The sequence below is a fragment of the Amia ocellicauda genome, chromosome 20, assembly GCF_036373705.1.
Source record: "Amia ocellicauda isolate fAmiCal2 chromosome 20, fAmiCal2.hap1, whole genome shotgun sequence".
NCBI lineage: Eukaryota > Metazoa > Chordata > Actinopteri > Amiiformes > Amiidae > Amia > Amia ocellicauda.
The window spans coordinates 19,870,591-19,888,365 of NC_089869.1; the positions used below are offsets into that span (position 1 = coordinate 19,870,591).

The 17,775-nt window shown below is 38.3% G+C and overlaps 1 protein-coding gene across 5 annotated transcripts in view; it reads right to left on the bottom strand.

Annotated features, from left to right (window-relative positions):
- Positions 1-16,804, bottom strand: part of jmjd1cb (jumonji domain containing 1Cb) — an 89,919-nt gene extending 73,115 nt beyond the window's left edge. For 4 of the 5 annotated variants that reach the window (XM_066693060.1, XM_066693058.1, XM_066693059.1 and 1 more), the window contains exon 1: positions 16,397-16,804. In XM_066693060.1, coding sequence (XP_066549157.1) covers positions 16,397-16,552 — 156 coding nt within the window. In that variant the 5' untranslated portion in view covers positions 16,553-16,804. The remainder of the gene's footprint in view (positions 1-16,396) is intronic. The other variant, XM_066693057.1, reaches the window with a different exon arrangement.
- Positions 16,805-17,775: the final 971 nt, after the last annotated feature.

Sequence of the window (17,775 nt, forward strand, 5' to 3'; positions counted from 1 at the left end):
GAGTTAACAAATACTTTAGACAGGACAACTGCATTAAAAATAAAAAAAAGTTTAAGACAGTATACAAAACAGTCAGTGTCAGTTATCTATAGTATGACCTACACAGTAGGATTTCAGATGTTTTTTTTTTTAATTTAACAATAACTAAAGAGAAAACAAGTCACTCAAGCCTGATGCACAGCATATGTCACTGCAGTAATATGGATGGCACTTTTTATGATGTTCAGTGTACATCAACACAGCTGCGGCCTTCTGTAGAGATGAACCACACACAGCTTGTTGGTAAAAACACTCTGGATAATGAAGTGCAGGTTCAGTGTTTTTTTTTTTTATTCTTTAATGTTCTAAATAAAAGGAATCATATTTTATGACTAAAGAACATAGAGGAAAAAAAAAATCTAGGTCAAAGAAAGGGTGATGTACAATAAATAATAGTAAGCATGGAAAACATGACCTTGTTTGTGGAAGCACTAGAATAAAATGTTCCTGTCAATCAGGCAGAGTATTCCTATAGCACCTTGAGGATTGTTGTGCTACTGTCTATCAGGTACAGTACTCATAATAACTCTTCTGGGATCTTTTATGTACTGGGTTAGTGTTCCTTTAACTCCAAGAGTTTCCTTTCACAGGCACCTTCTAATGTTTGGCTTTCAAGCCAAGCTGAAGACAAATGATACCCTGACAACTGATGTGCATGGTTGAACAGGCTGGTACAGGTGTGGGGAGTGCTCTGGCGCTCCACCCTGCCCTTTGGGTGGCTTAACCAATCAACCAAAATATTGTGAACATTAAAGCAGTCTGAATTCAAAGACAGCCCCCCCCATGCTCCTTTTTAAATCTGCTTTTGCAATGTTCTGTGGGGGGGGGCAGTGATACACACTAAACAGGTCTTTAATGAAATGTAAACTCAACCCTCGATTGTAAATACAGCAAAATCGGAAGGCGGCTGTTCAAATGGTATTTATGTGTTCAGCAGAGAGCTCAAATCCATGCAGACAGACCTGCTCCCTTCATTACAAACTCCATAGCAGGAAAGAAAACATTAACAAGCATTAACTCACAGAACTATGCACAGCTTGTTCACCGTCTGTGCAAGTTTCTGGCACAAGAATTAACAGGCTTGCCATGATTTTAGAAAAGCGGTTGTATGTGCCATAACATTCAAATCCAAGCCATGCCAAGATAAGTGGGCTTTGCACAGTCATGTCCCTCACTCCCAAAAATAAAAGGCCAAGTACTCAGAGTAATACGCCATTTACAGCGCTCGAAGACCATTACAGAAACTTCTCCTGACAACTAAAGATAATGAGAAGCCCAATCAAAGTCCAACTTACAGCAACTTATGCATCAAATTACACAAGCAAATGATCATTATTATTATTAGACTCTTAGAATGTGATGCTAAACTTTAAATTAGCATCACATTCTCTCTAAGTTCACCTACAAACTAACCCACCACAGATGTTGACCTGGTGGGTCTGGTGCCTACATGTGAAGATTCCAGAGGTGATATCACCAAGGATAGGACAGCTCCTCTATTAGCACAACTTTCTAAGCAAACACAGAAATATAATTACTAGGATTTATACAAACATGGACATACAAAAACAATTACAAAGAACTAGGAATGCTGCTGGTCGTAAAATCTTCAATCATGTTCATTTAAAGCGCTCTATTCTGCTCTTAAAAATACAATTGTACATTTGTAGACAGACAAATTATTCTGGAAACTCCCAAATCAATTATGTTCAAAATTTGAAAAAAACAAAACTATTAAAATTAACTGTAGCATCCTTATTTGTTTACAGGACTAGATGATAATATGATAACATGAGTTTCTGTGTTGAACCATTTGAAGTCTTTCAACATTCTTTTTAGGTTTAAAACCATAATGGTAGAGTCTATCTGTATTCAGAATGTCATTTAGTAGTTAATTCATTGGTAGGACTATTTCTAAGTGAGCAGGTTAAGCTGAAATGGAAACTAATTTTGTGCTTGTTATGCAAATGTGCACTATTAACGTAATGATATACTTTTTGTTAAATAACCACTGTGCCGTACTACAGACATGGAAATTGCTCTTGTACTGAACACATATTGCTCACCTGGGCCCAGTGAGCAAGTGTTTATTTAGACAAGGCATGTTGAGCTGTGTAACCTTTGGCTGTTTGTAGGGCTTAGTGTGATTGCCTGCTACAAATATGAAGCTCAAAAGCAGACATTTCAAGACTTGTACAATTTAGTGATAAGTCATAACAAGCAATGAATAATCACAGACATTTACTCCTCACATTGGAATGGACACAACAGCTCCCAATATTGTTGTTAATTAAACTAAATTATACACTGTACATAGCAAATAAGACATATGCAAGATAAATGCACAATTACAATTACAAATACAGTTGTTTTTTTTTCATTTTTAACATGTGCTGACTGTGAATAGAACTGAAAAACAATGAGCGGTCCATTTCCACAGAGCTCAAGGTATTATGCAGATACTGCAGTTCTGTCACAACAAGCAACAAAACATTTAATTTCGGATAATGATCCAAGCAGAAATTTAGAAAGTGTTAAGAGATGTCATTAATGTGTTAAAACAGTTTAAATTTCAACAAACAAATACATTAATTCCATAAAAAAGCAATTCCACTGCTGGTTTGTTTCATAACACTTGGATTTCAAGTGGCAGGCAGGGCTGACACGAGGAACACAGACTTCTGCAGCTTATAATGACATTCTGCGTTGCTTCATGTCATTAGTCATTCAGAAGGAGAGGCCAGGATATGGTTTACTGCAGACCATTCCATGCAGATTTACCTGTTCAGCCACCAAGAACTAGATGACACACAAAAGGGCAATTCAACTATTAATTTTGTTCTAAATATTTAATTCATTCATTAATCCAAGGTCCCTCCTATTTAAGAGTTACCATGAAACAAAAAGGCAGAAACTATTAATTTTCGGTTACCTTTATTCTTGATTTATGAAGGACTAAAATTAACGCACCATTATACCTGACATCTGTCCGTTTCCTAGGCCAAAACTGATTTGACACTAGTAAAAGCAGTTTAACCAGTCGTCTGTATCAGAGTAGTCATATGATTATTTGACTTATTAGAAGTAAAACTTGCACAGATGGTGAGGGGGAAAGCATAATTAAGACCTCAATATTTATTCAAAATCAAAAAATTCTACTTCCCATCTACAATATAATCTATGGTAGTCCTAAAATATAAATCGACAGCGCAGCTCTATTTTAACCATCTGTCCTGAAGCAGATCTAAATACCACAGGTCTTTAACAAAGTATTATTCCCACAGGTGTTTTCCCTCTAGGAGATTTATTAACTACCCCCTCCCTTCCTTATTTCCAACACAAAATGCAGTGCAAGGATGTGCTGGAACAACTTTGCAAGTTAAACAGCAAGAGTCTAAATCAGACCGCTTTTAGGATCATTAAAACTCACCAGAGACTAGCAAGCATCTTGTTTGAAGTGACAAAGCCTATTAGAATTACTTTCACATTCATGTTTAATATTAATGCAACCAAACAAAAACTACTAAATAAAGTTAGTTTCCTTCCTTATTCTTTCTTTATTAAGGAATTTCAAAACAATCAATAGCAAATAAAAGCTACATTTTTCATTCAATGAAAGTAAAATTAACACAGACAACCAAGACTGCTCAGCTGACAATGAAAAATGAGTTAGTTGGATTTAGTGTTTAGATCAGAACATGACCGACAGATTACACAGGATTAACTAAACTCGAAAACCAATGACAAACTGCAGATATTCTGCATTCACAGGTATAATCAATTCCCTCTTCTTTAAATAAAGATGTTTAAACATCCAATCTGTGTTTTCCAGGTTTCAGGAGTGCTGTGCTGTAGTTAGACTTCTAGTAAATAGAACAAAACATTCTTTTATCAATGAGCATCTCATGACCAATGAACCAGAAAAACAGAAGCTGAATGAAAATCCTGCTCATTCACCCAGGGCAGAGATTTTGCTTTGTGGGGTTAATCAGTACAATCAGCCATGTGGGGTTAATCAGCACAATTCCCAACAACTACTCAAGAACGCCGATCCAGAATAATGGAACAGCTCAGCTGATGACAGTTAGTGCATCTATCATGCGCGATAAAAAATTAAATAAATAAAAAAGGACAGAGAAATCTAAAGAATAACGAGGGGGGGAGGAAAAAGAAACCAGAGTATTCAAAATCCAGCTTCACATACGTCTCCCTCCCCCATAGTCAACACGAGGCAGACATTTAATCACCTCCCACTGTTAGAGTCACCCAAGATAACCTTGAGCAGTAAAATGTGCTTCCCAGTGTCCAGCCCCTGCATCTAGCACACACAACAGGAAGCAGTCGGGCACCGCCACCACCGCGTGATGCTTTTCATAAAGGGAGTCTCACCCACGATGAAGAAAACATCACCTACTATAAAACTGTTCATCTGATGAGACAAAGGTGCTTCCACTAGGATGGCTGAATCAGTAAACATGCATTACAAAAACATCCAGTATTACAGAATAACAAGGTTCCATTTCGGATTAGTACAGTGACTTTTAGTCACTGTGTATTTGATGCATTTAATATTAGACGTGACATCAGCGACTCGGCTCAGCTTGACTCTCCAATGTAAAACCAACTCGAGCAAACTAGGCCGCAGCGGTTAAAGAACAATATTAATACAAATATCAACGATTAATGCATTTTATCTGTAAATGTCAAACGGAATACAGACAATTACAGTAATGAAAAGCAAAGAACACTGATATTAAATCAATATAAGCAATTACAAGTGGTTTTCCCCATAGCAATTTTTTGTCTTTTAGGGAAATCCTTAATCTTCAAGATTAAGACGCATAAAATACTTCTGTTTTGAATTTAAAGTTGTCAGAAAACTAGAGCCAAGTTGTTTTGTTCTTCTCACACACTCACACACACCCTAACTATGACAATGCCAAGTATGAAACACAGCAGGGTATTTAAGTCTCTTAATGGAAGACAGATTTCAGTTCAAAGTCCTCAGGCCAAACTTCACCAAAAACAAACAACTGCAGTTGGAATGGAAACTTCATTTCCAATTTCTGAAATAAACAAAAACGGATCTATTGTCATAATGCAAATTTCCTCCTTGGTTTCCCCACACTACTCCTCAAGCCTAATAATCCAAAACACATGAAATTAACATGAGGTTGTTTATGCGTTTTTAATACAAGTCACCGTATAGAGGTAAATCTAAATAAATGTTACCCACCATCAGGTTCTTTGGGTTAAGGTTTTCAGCTCACATTCACAACACAATGTGTGTTGAAAGAAGCATGAAATCCACAGAAGACGGGTGAAATGAAATAAAGGCGTTGGTTTTTGGATTCCTCATTGTTCCACACAATGGCATTCACCTGTGGCGTGAGCGCCATTCAAACAGACTTTCATCTTTTAATTGAGCCTTTCAAAGTTCAATTAAGTAATTATTGAACTCAGTGAAACAGAACCCTGAACAGAAGGGAGAACAAAGCAAGTATCAATGGTTTAGGTGATAAACGGCACCAGCCGTGCTTGCAATGGGGCTCCCAGAGACAACTATCCAGACCTGGGAGGGGAGAAGATGCATGTTGTTGAAATAAAATAGCACCCGTACACTGATATTCTCCTCACAGTTTCTAATGAGCCAAGAAACGGATCAGCTTTTCAAGCTTTCCTACATCTTTGCGAGGATAAAGTAGTTCACACTCGCCTGTACATTTGAATTGCTCGGTGGCTGAACAGGCATCCCGAAGGTCTCTAGCTGGAAATGTTGGTCCGTTTCTTGCTTAAATAAAACTTGTTTGGAGCATATATGCCTGTGTGTGGGTAATATAGATATATATATTTTTTTTTAACACAGCACCTATAAGATGCTGGATATAAATGCGTTTTTTTATTAACTTTAAAATTACAGGTCAAAAGCAGGGCAAAACACAAACACTGATGTTTTCAGCTCTATTGCCCCAAACCTTCAAATTAAGGAAAACCAAGAATCACATTTTAGAGCATAATAGTGGAGTTGACAAATTATACCAAGACAATAAATTATCCTACACATATGGTTTCATGAATGGGCCCAGACCTTTCACACAGAATTGTGACCCAGTTCTCCTGCCACGGGACATGACATTTGGGGATATGGGCAATCGAAGCACCCTGTGAGCTTTCACCGTGCAACGCAGCGGGTTTCCCCGGACAAAGGGCAGAGTTCAGACTATCAGGCTGGTGCGGGATGTCACACCTCTGCAAGCCATGCCACTGCTGCTCGCTGTGGCCTGGGTCACGACCACCACAGCACCCTTAAAATAGACTGCCTGACTAAGCAGACCTATCAACTACAGGAAACAAAATACAGGAAAGAGTATTTACCTTGCCTTCACATTTATTCTTTAAAATGTTTACAGTTAGTGGCCCACTCAACCCCACACACTGAAGACAACCCATCGGTGCCCAGTTCAATATACAGGTTCACACAGAATACCAAACAGTCACACTGCTAATCAGACAACAATATCAAAAGGATTATTGGACAACTCCAGCACAAAAGTCTTTTCAGACTACCTCCCACACTCGTCTCAGACCACATTCTGCAGATAGCCCCCTCCCGAACTCTAACCAATCTCTTCTTTCAGGCCTTAGGGGAACGTCCAACAGAGGACTGGGTATTGCAAAAGCAAACAGAATTCCAGATGAACTGCTTGAACAGGATGTCAGACTGAGCCTACAGAAATCCCCCTTCCCCACTCTGGAACAGAAATAGAAAAGGAAATATTTGTACATTCTTCACAAAAAAACGACTTTCTAAATCTAAAACATCTTCACCAAAAATAACAATGGATTGACATTGAAGATATATTTAAAGGCACAGGTTACTTTCCTGTTGCAGGATGAAAAACGCATCAGAAACGCTTTAAAGACTAAACGCTTTTTAAACATTAACACTCCGTAAGCTACAGCACAGCTTAAGAATTAGTACTGATCTTTATGTTTGGTTTATCTTTGCATCAATACCTTAAAATGAAACAGGAATCTTTTTTAAATCTGATTCTTTATGGCACTCAGTTTGAAACATGAAAACCCTTTACACTGCACTTTTAACAAGTATCTAATTCATTTGGCACAGTTATTTCTCTATATTACCATCATCCACCAAGACATCTAAAATCAAGTGAACATGAAGAAATTATCTGGAGGGTCAAACAAGGCCAAATAAATAACTTATAAACTAAAACAAAAACACCTGAATCCTCTGGTTTTCAACGTCATTAACTTATGCATGACAAATAAGATTGATTTCTGTATTTTTCCATTAGTACAGCAGAAATCTACATTTTAACTGTGAAGAGAGCATAAGTTTTGCTCTCCCTTTTAGTCTCCTCACATTTCAGGAACTGTACCCTACATTTAATTCAGAATTTTACATCCAGCCAAGATGTTTCAGCTTTCAACATCTGAAGAAATATAGATACACTGAATTAACACACATACACACACATATAAACAAACATTAATATATATACATAAAACATATAGATATAGATAAAAACACACAAAAATAAATATATACACACACAAACACACACATTTACTTTTAAATACATTTCAGAGTGATCACTGTCTTAATTGATTGTTTCACCTACTATAAGAGGGCAATATATACAATACAATTTCGTCCTGCCAACAAGTTTTATTAGTAAATAAACTATTACAACGATGTTCACTTCATGTCTGACAGACCCAAGGAACATAAGATTCAACAGCCAACCACCACCTGCAGGAAATAAAAATATAGACTAGCAAATGCTTGTATCGTCAATTTATCCAGTGCATACTTTCCTGAAAACACAATGCCCTGCCCTTTCCTGCAGGCTTGCTGGTAAGCTCAGAGAAAACAGAGCCGCCACTGTTCACTCCAAAATCCCACAACTGGGCAACCAACACTGCGCCATCCCTTTAAGCTGGTCTTGAGGGACTTGAATTCACAGAACATACCCAACATCCTGCATTAGAGCTTAACGTGCCAGCTGTAAAGGTTTTAAAGTTCACTTTATATACAATTTTGTTTGCTTTGTTGTTTCCTCGAATGCTGACACTAAACTCCAAAAAATAAATGGATCCCATGTCTTTTCGGTTGAAGGAAAAAAATGATATGCTGCAGAGTGGGATATTGGCAAGTTCATTTTAGAACGGTCATCGAAGAGATATTTTTTCATCTTTGCATAAAATCAATATCACTAATGTGTTGGCAGTGCACTTCTATTATCATGAGCGCAGAATTAATCTGAAGTAATTTATCAAACTGATAAAGAATTACCTTTATCATTTAAATTCCTTCACACATTACATAATTATATTTAACAAAGGTCCGCAAATGACTTGTGAGTGTGTACGTGAAAATAAACCTTTTAATCACTTACAGTGCATGCATTATGTCCTCATTTGAGACCAGAAGCAGTTCATTCCCCATGGGAAGCTAGGCCGGCATTTCATTTAATGAAGGAACCTTTCTACCAAAGACATTTCCCAGAACCATAAATTAAAGCACATTGTCATGCAAACCCTGCTGTGCTGCTTTAAAATCATTTAAGTACAATGATATTTGCATAAGAATATCAGAATATGTTTTCTAATAACCATGTTTTTATATTGATAGGACCCCCCTGCTCTGAAGTGATTAAGTGTTTGCTCATTTAAATACGTCAATGATTTAATTTTTAGCATCTTGTTTCAGATATGCGGTTCTCCATCGACATAACAAGGAAAAAGCTGTCTGGTCGGCAGATCACGCTGCGCCTTGGCAGAATCTCAAACATCTGCTAAAGGTCAAGTTTCCACTGTATGGAACCAATCAATGGAGCCATAGAACACTCCCAGTACCACAAGAAGTTCTAAACAAAGAATACTGTTTCACATAAGAAAGGAATCTTGCCCTAAATTTGAAAGAAAACTCATGTTACAGATTGACTGTCCCCCAGGCAGATAACCTTCAGGACGTCACATGCTAGGACACACAAAAATGCTGGAGAAAAAGACCATTTCTACATTAATAGAAATCTGAATTAATGTCTGTTGCGCTGTGAATAAAACTGTGTGATGTTCAATGGGATACGTGGTATTTAATAGCTTCTAGGTCACTCAAAGACTGTCTAGTTTCAAGTTTCCCACTAAATAGGCTATTGCTAAACTGAATTGTTGAAAATCAGGGAACCCTCTTAAAATATAACCATTTAAAATGTTAGTTATTTTAAATAGCAAGCTATTCACATAATGACTCATCTTAGACTTAGAGCACGCATCAAAAAGGATAAAACAGAGGTCAGTATTCCCATCTCATTCTTATATATGTATAGCATATTTAGTTCATTCTTAAAGCCAAGATGAAAAAAAATGTATTTTAAATTTATATACATTAAAGAGTAATTGAAAAAATAAGCAATAAGAAAATGTAAAGTGCAGTACTGGTTAGACAAAAACATTTAAAGATTGCAAAATTAACTGTAGAATGCAAGAGGAAAAACAAGAAAATATCCATCCAAAGTTTCTTACATGCATTTTTCAAACTGAACCATAAGTCGTCCACTGCCTTATCCAAAGAAAGCAAGACTCCAAGCAGTTTCGGCTCCCAATCATTTAGATGTAGCTCATGGAGTTCTAGCTTTAAAAGGTGCGTCATAGTAGTAACATGTTTTCTAATTCACGGGTGTTGCTTTCTTAGCCTCCGGCATAACACACTAAATAAATGCTCCACTGCACAGACTCCTTAAGATTCCAGCAAACTGCCTGAGAGCCATGACAACAAGTACAAAGAAAAAACAAGTCTTAAACTCATTTGTTTTCCAGATGTGTTCTTAACATGCCTCCATTTAACTTAAATAGTGTCTTGAAACAAATGACATAACTTACATAGAATAGCAAATTTTTAAGCAAAATAACACTGCAGAGGGAAATTATATATTAAAAGAAAACATTATGTAGAATTATGTTGAAATATTTATCCATACAATTATCAACAAAGCATTAAGCACAACAAAAAGTGTTTTAATTTTACTTCCCAAAATAAAATACTTAAATATTGGTTGTATTGTGTGTGTGTGTGTGTGCATATATATATTAGGTACAAGCTAGTATTTTGTGGATGGAAACCATATATTTAAGTAATGTGCGTTATATTGGTGATTTTGCTATCCATTAAGTATGAAATTTGAAACAATATTTTGCTTGTCTATGAAACAATGTCCTTCTGGGTAAATTTCTACACTTAATTATAATGTAATGCAACTAAATACTACTACTAGTACAGCATCCTTAAGAAAAACACTAGCATGTCCTTCATGGCAATGGGAAAACATTTCTAGTGGTGCTCTTTGAGTAGCACTCGATTTATTTGATTTGCAGAACTATGCACTGAAAATGGATATACAGTTTGGTCTAAACGAAACACATCTGGTCTTGCTTAAGGCCATATTTACCAAAAGCAAAGCAGAATCGGTACAAAGAGATAGAGTCGGAGGCCTGGATTGTTTCACATGTCGGCTCTACCTCCCGAACAGATGAATGAGGCAGTTTGTGTGTTAGAGCTCACAATTTGCTGAATTTAGCAGGAAAATTAAGAAAAACATTGCAGTTCTTCAATAGTCATTAAATATCTATTCAATGTTCTCTTCCATGAGAAAGAAAAACAATATTTATTCTCACTAGGTGTAGTCACACCCCTCGTGTGTGCACATTGCACAGATTTAATGAAAATACAGAACTGGGCCATGTTTACACAAGAAATGACGCTCCATAAGGAATATCCGGTGGGGCAGGAAGTGGTACTGGTGGATTTCGCAACAGGGGGGACTTCTTTCTTCATGCAATAATAACAAACACTGTGGGAACTGTCCGGCAAGAGAAAAGTAAGGACTCGTCTGCTCTGATTGTGCAAAGGACACTAGAAGAAATATCTGAAAATCTATCAATAAAACAAACGTATGAAATGGCCATGTTTACATTTCCTAGACATTACATCATTAATAATATTATATACATAACATACACACACTGTCAAGCCATGAATAAATGTATGTCACATTATTCCCTGCAGGGACAGAGGGAGCATTCTTAATGAGTTTTAAAACATTTACGTCTGAGCACATGTACATGATTGCATGTGGGAGTGTGTGTGTGTCCTGGAATTTACTGATGAAACAGGATTTGGTTTTTCGCATCAAAGTGTCTTTAGAAGGTAGTATTGCCTGTAGATGTGTGAGGAGGTACTCAAAAACAACACACTGGCATTTGAGGATTCTTACAAAAAACACTGAGACAGAATTTAAAGAGTTAAATATGAGGTTGTTCAGCCAAAGAAACCTCTCATTCCCTCAGCTAAGCTGTTGTTGCTATGGAAGGTTTTCTGCCCATTGGTGAAAGAGCCACACTCCAGCTGCTGTCAGAAGTGAAGGTCTAGTAAACCTGTTAAGGGTTTTTTTTGAATAAAATAAAATAAATGAATTTCATGTAATCCAGTGTTACACTGCTACAATTAATACATTTAAAAAAAAAACACTTTAATCTCATATAATTTAGGAAAAAACAAATAGTATCAATCAATCAATGAAGTCAGTTCCATAATATAAATCAAGATTCAGAGAGATCCCGCATTTATAGGTCAGAGTGTGTGTAGACCAGTCTTTATTAAATCATGATGTTAGCCGTTTCAGAGAATAGAAGTTTAACGTGATGACGTTACTAAAAATATATTACATCATCCAGAACAAGGCTTGAAAATGAGTCACTACAATCTCTATCAGGCTGAGAAAATGTGAGATCTATAAATAAAAGGTTTGCTTTATTATTATTATAGTTAGGAGGATAAAATCATGTTTCAGCATAGATTCAATAAAGTGCCTCTCTATGGTTTGATGTTCACAGTCTGTCCGTGCTGCCTGGTTTATATCTTATCATTTTAAATAAGCAATTAGAAGATAGGCCTCACAGAATGAATGTGTACGGCAGGCTTTATGCAATAACTGCGACGGTCCCCATTTGCTCTGTGCACGGGGTGATTGACTACATCTGCATTCGACCTGAGGAAATACTTCACTTGACAAATAGAACCGTAAAAGGAGAGGTTCGAAAAACACCAAACCCTAACCTTGAATCCACCAGCTAGGACACCAGGGTCTTCATTAAGAGGCAGCGCAACTCACAGAATATAAATGAGTGTTCCAGCCAGCTAGCATCATTTCACAAAACCAGACCGTGAGGCCCAGACAGACGTATGCTAGAAACAACCTGTGGGTCATTCCGGGTCAAGGGGACTAAATTCAAAGGAGACAAGCCATCCTTGTAAGGTTAGTGACACACAAGCTACATGTGGCTCTTGAGTGGGCAACAGTACACAAAACAAGTTCCTTAAGAGACTTGATCCAAACACCTAATACAAATATGGGAATAGCACTGCTAAGCACAACACCTTACTTTACTCCTCTTACTCACAATTACAGATGTAATAAACAATCTTTGTACCCCTTAAAATTACAAAATGTATAAACACACAAAGATCAATAACAATAATTCACCCAGCCTAAAGAACCATGCCTGTGTAATGTTTCAAAGGCCTTGCAATCAATTTGGTTTTCCCTTGCTGGGACTTCGGAAGCAAAACTTTGCCATAATTATTACCTTCATAATGGACCTTTTTGTTTTTTCATTATAGACTTAAATCATATTAAAGATAAATTCCATTTAGTCACAATTTACACCCATAAAAAGAAAGCCCAGTGAGAAACAGACACTACCATTAAGGGAACATAATGCACAGCCATTAGTAAACAGACCTTGGCTGTTACTCAGAAGAGCAGTGCAAAACAATCTCCAGGAAAAGACTCAGGAGCTGGGATTCCCGTCAGCCTTTATGAGGCCAAGAGTTGCTTTACCAATTCCTGCTGTACCTAGAAACCAAATACCACTCCCGTGACTGTAACATTATTTTAAAATGAGTGTTCGGTGGGGAAAATATAGGGTTTTAATATAATCTGCTCTGACGATAAGTAAAATACAAAGCACAGCTCTGTTTTATTTAATAGCCTTCCACAAAAGGAAAGTTAATTTCAGTTTGCAAACACGACAACTGCTAGAATGGACTGTGGCTCTCTCACAGATACAGCTGGCCAGTTCTCTAAAGCTAGCAGTGCCTGGATCAACCCAATCGCCCACTGGCACGCTCCACAGCCGTACTGAACCAACAGCTACCTGAGCCGGGGGGAATGCAATCTCTGATTTCATTAAAAGGTTAACCAGGGAACGTGAATCCAATATCAAATCGTATTCTTACACAATGTTCTCATATAATATTCTTTCTTTTTATGTCTGTTTATTTTCCTCCTTTCTATTGTGTCCTTTGCTCTTACTGTACTGATTCAACAATATATGGCTTGAGGGAAAGGCAGACAAACATACAGCTTTATAATTAGGTCAAGCATTACTGCCCAGCATTTAGCTTAATAGCAACCATTAAATAATGTAATGAAATTATGTTTATTTTTTAATTGTAATTGTGTAAGCTCTAGGGACACTTGCCTCAGGTTTTTTCCTGTTATGTTTATTATTGAGCTATTAACCATCAAAATGCATTTATTGTTAAAAATATATACATTACAACAAGCTATAAGCGAGAAGCTACTCTTCTGACACTTAAGAAACAGAATATGTAAAAAAGTATTACATGAGAATGAACATTTTTTTCATCACTACATCTCTACTGGTACCTCCTGATTTATTGTGCTCCTTCAGTTTTAGAAAACCAACTGCTGTTAAATTGTGCAATTATAGTTTGCAGCCTTGAGATATATGCAGTACTGTACATATTAAAGACAGCTAGCTGTCACAACCAAAGACAAATTTCCATTTATTCCACGGTATTTTTTAAATTAAAATATTTTAATATCTATGTCTTGGACATAGCCGCCATTATACTATGGCGCAGGGGGGAAGGGATGCTGCAATGACCATCTGAGTTTCATGTTACATGCTGTTTTGTTAAGCCACAAATCACTTGTTCTTTTCACTGGAGTTAAAAGGGTTTTTTTTATTATTATTTCAGTGCACTCAGTAACATATGTACATATATACAAAGGAACTATTGAAAAAAGGGTTTTTAAGTAATAACAAACTGGAACAGACAAAAACATAGAAATATGGACACATGCACAGTGCATACTTTTCAAATACATAAAACTATTTCAAAGCGGTCTCCAACACAACAGATTAATATGAAAATATTTTCAGAAGACTGAAAGACTTATGTATTATTCTTTAGTTCAAGAGCATGTTCATGTGAAGAATATATTAATTTATATTAAGGTTTTGTATTATTTTTCAAAGTTAGACTATGTTGTGGGGTTCTACACGCTCAGACATTGTGAACCATGTGCCAACCTCCAAGCCAGCAGACACACAAACTAAACATATCAGACATATTTTAGTTATACCCCTAGAATTACTCCAGACAATGTTCAGCTCCCTATTACCCATTCTTTGCCTACACAACAATCCAGCAAGATGTGTACTGTGCTTTTATCAGGGAAAATTATTTATTCTGTTTGTGAGAAAGTGATATCCTAATGGATGGTTGTGATTGAAACCAAATTTTAAAAATGAAAAATTAATGAATACAAGTGTATTCCATGTTTGATACATTTATTAAGGAAAACAATTATTTACAATTCCAATGCAGTAAACCGTGCCTCAATAGCTCTCTTGGGTTATAATTTCTGAGCTACATAAATGAAACACAATAACTTAAATGTTGTAAGTGCTGTATTGTCATTTCACTTGTCAAACCACCTCTCTCACTGTGTGTGGGTCCCAGTCAAACGGCTATTCTTCATGGAGAACTCATACCGAAGCCCGTTTTTGCTGCTTAGCACTGCTACAGTTGATGACCTCAAGCCACAACCCTGAAAACAAACGAACAACATACTGTACAGCCTAACAGTATACAAAAGGACAAGCCATTCATTTCCAGGGAATCCAGATCAGGGTGCCTTTTTCGCCTCCAGACATTCCTTTATGAGCTGAAATGAACACTACTTTTTTTTTTGGGGGGGGGTGATTGATATAATTATCATTAATGATTCTCATTGCTAGGGAAAAGTGTAGGTCCATAAAGACATGTTTCCTTTAACATGGGAGTCATGGATGGATGTAGAGATGGAAACACGGAGATTTGACACCTGAGCATTGCATATTGTTCGTCTTTGTCATTGCAAACCCATTACAAAACTGTCAAAACAGCTCTAATTAACACTACATTCAAACTACTGCTGGCAATCTAATAATACATAATTGTAACAAAGAAACCGCATATAGATTCGATTCATTGACATTTGAAAAATGCTAATTATATGTATTTTTCTATTTACGTATCACACTATGTAACAGCGCCTTTTTTTATGATATTAAAATTAGCCCCTGTGAGGTCAATAAGGCTGAGATTTGCGTGATTGAATCTGATTCTATTACATGTGCAAAAGATGCATAAAAATGCGGGGAAAAAAATGTGTTAGACGTAGTAAACAAACTGTTACAGCAATGCATTACAACTTAGAGAAAATGTTTAAAACAGCGAGGAGGCAAATTAAAGCAAGCGAGTCGATAAATATGCGTGTGCAAGCGAGCGAAATATTAATGAATGCGTCCCTCGCCATTGATGACATGTCCGTGTTTACGTTCATTCCCGGCACAGGTCCGATACTACGTGCATTGTTTCACAAAGATCAGCAGCAATCAGCCCACCGTGCATCCAGGACAAACTGGCATCTTCTGCCGTTTAAAGATCAAAAAACACGTACAAACCAACGGGATTTACACGTCATTTACGCGTGCCATATGCACGGAGAGTGGCAAAACTTTGTGAACAATGTGTGGTAGTAAATAAAACAAATAAAACAAACGGATAGTCAATCTGCTGCTGTAGAACAGATATCCATCTCTTGATTGTGGTAAATCTGTGGTAAATATAGCAAGCTTCAGTGTAGTAGTAGTAGTAGTAGTACAAGCAGCTGATCTATCAGTGATTTAATTGTTTTCACCCGGCGCAACGACAACACCGCCACGGCACTATCCGACGGGGGCTTCACTGGAGGGGACATCTCCACAACTGACCACACATGTCAGGTTTAAAAATATATTCTTTCCGCAGGAAAAAAAGCGGGGAAAATCCTCCAACCACTGCTCAATCTGGCGACTCCGGCCCCGTACCACACCGGGAACGGACCCCAACGTGTGCAGCATGAGAATAGGCATGCTATCCTGACAGATCCCCCCTCCTCCTCCGTGGCATCCCGGTAGTAAACCCGAGCCTTACCGTGAGCTCCGGGTTGTCGTTGTCCCGGTGGGAGACCGCCCGGATGACCCCGGCTCGCCAGCCCCAGCGCCCGATCTCCCCGAGCTCCGGCAGCTCCTCTCCGCTGACGCACAGGAACCGCTTCCCGACCAGCTCCGGCCGCGCGTCCACCGCCATGGCCTCGCCGAGAGAGTGGGGGGAAAAAACCCTCGGAAAACTTCAACAGCGACGCCCTAACGGTCGGACATTTTCTCGGTAAAAACGGCGTTTAAGACGAGAGAAGGGAGGGAAGAAAGAGCCAGAAAAGGCGCCGCGACCGACGACAAAATAACTGTGATTGAGGCGTTTGCGAGTCGAGCGCAACCCGGGGGATTTAAATCTCTCTCAGTCTCCTCCCGCAGACGAGCCGCTTCTCCGCTCCGAGCAGCTGAACACTGGAGCCGAGCAGCGCCGGCCCACGACTGGTATCCCTCCGCCCCCGCTGAAACGCGCCGCCGCGCCGAGCCGCAGCGAGCAGGCTTGTGCGTCCGCCAGACTCGGCTTCATTCTCTCCGGGACGCGGCTGCCGGCGCCAGACTGTGACAAATAGTGCCCTGAAAACTGGGAGCTGTGTAAAGTAGGTGCCAAACTCACATTGCACGACTTGCACGCATTGTTTTGTCTTAATCATAAGGTTGCTTAACAATAATGCATATGTATAGTGTATACAGACATAATGCATACACTATATTATGTGTAGCCTACAAACTATCTATATATCTCTCTTTATATATATATATATATATATATATATATATATATATGTATATGTATATGCATATTCCAGATACAGATTTATTATATATATATTATTGCATGCACTATATCCACTGTAACCCCAAGCACAACCATGCTGCTGGTCTGTAATTCCCTCTCCCCTGTCCCGAGCCTTATTAATGCGGCTGCACATTTAGGGAATCAATTATGTTTTGTTGGTGAGTGTGTTTCTCCCTCCGCCGGTTTATGGCTGCCCCCCAGGCTGACCTTAAGGGGCTGCGCTGGGAGGAGGATGAAAGGCGGGCTGTTGTATGTAAAACAAGTCCACTGGAGGCAATCAGCTTGGTGTCAGCCCCGGGTCAGGGCAGGGGATGGAGAAAGATGTCCCGCTGCTGAAGGAGTCGCAAATCACAGGTTGCAGAGGCGGCACATAGACGTACTTGTGCTATAGATCCTGCACGGCAGCAAGCAAAGACAAACGGGAGATGCCTGCTTTGCAACAGCAGTAGCACGGGTGTTTGGACCTTTTCATTAGTGCAATTGCATGCATTGATTTATTCTTTATTTAATATGGATAATACACCATATCACATGACAGCACAGGCGCTTAACAGAAAGAGTATGTGTTTTCCCCCCTTTTTACG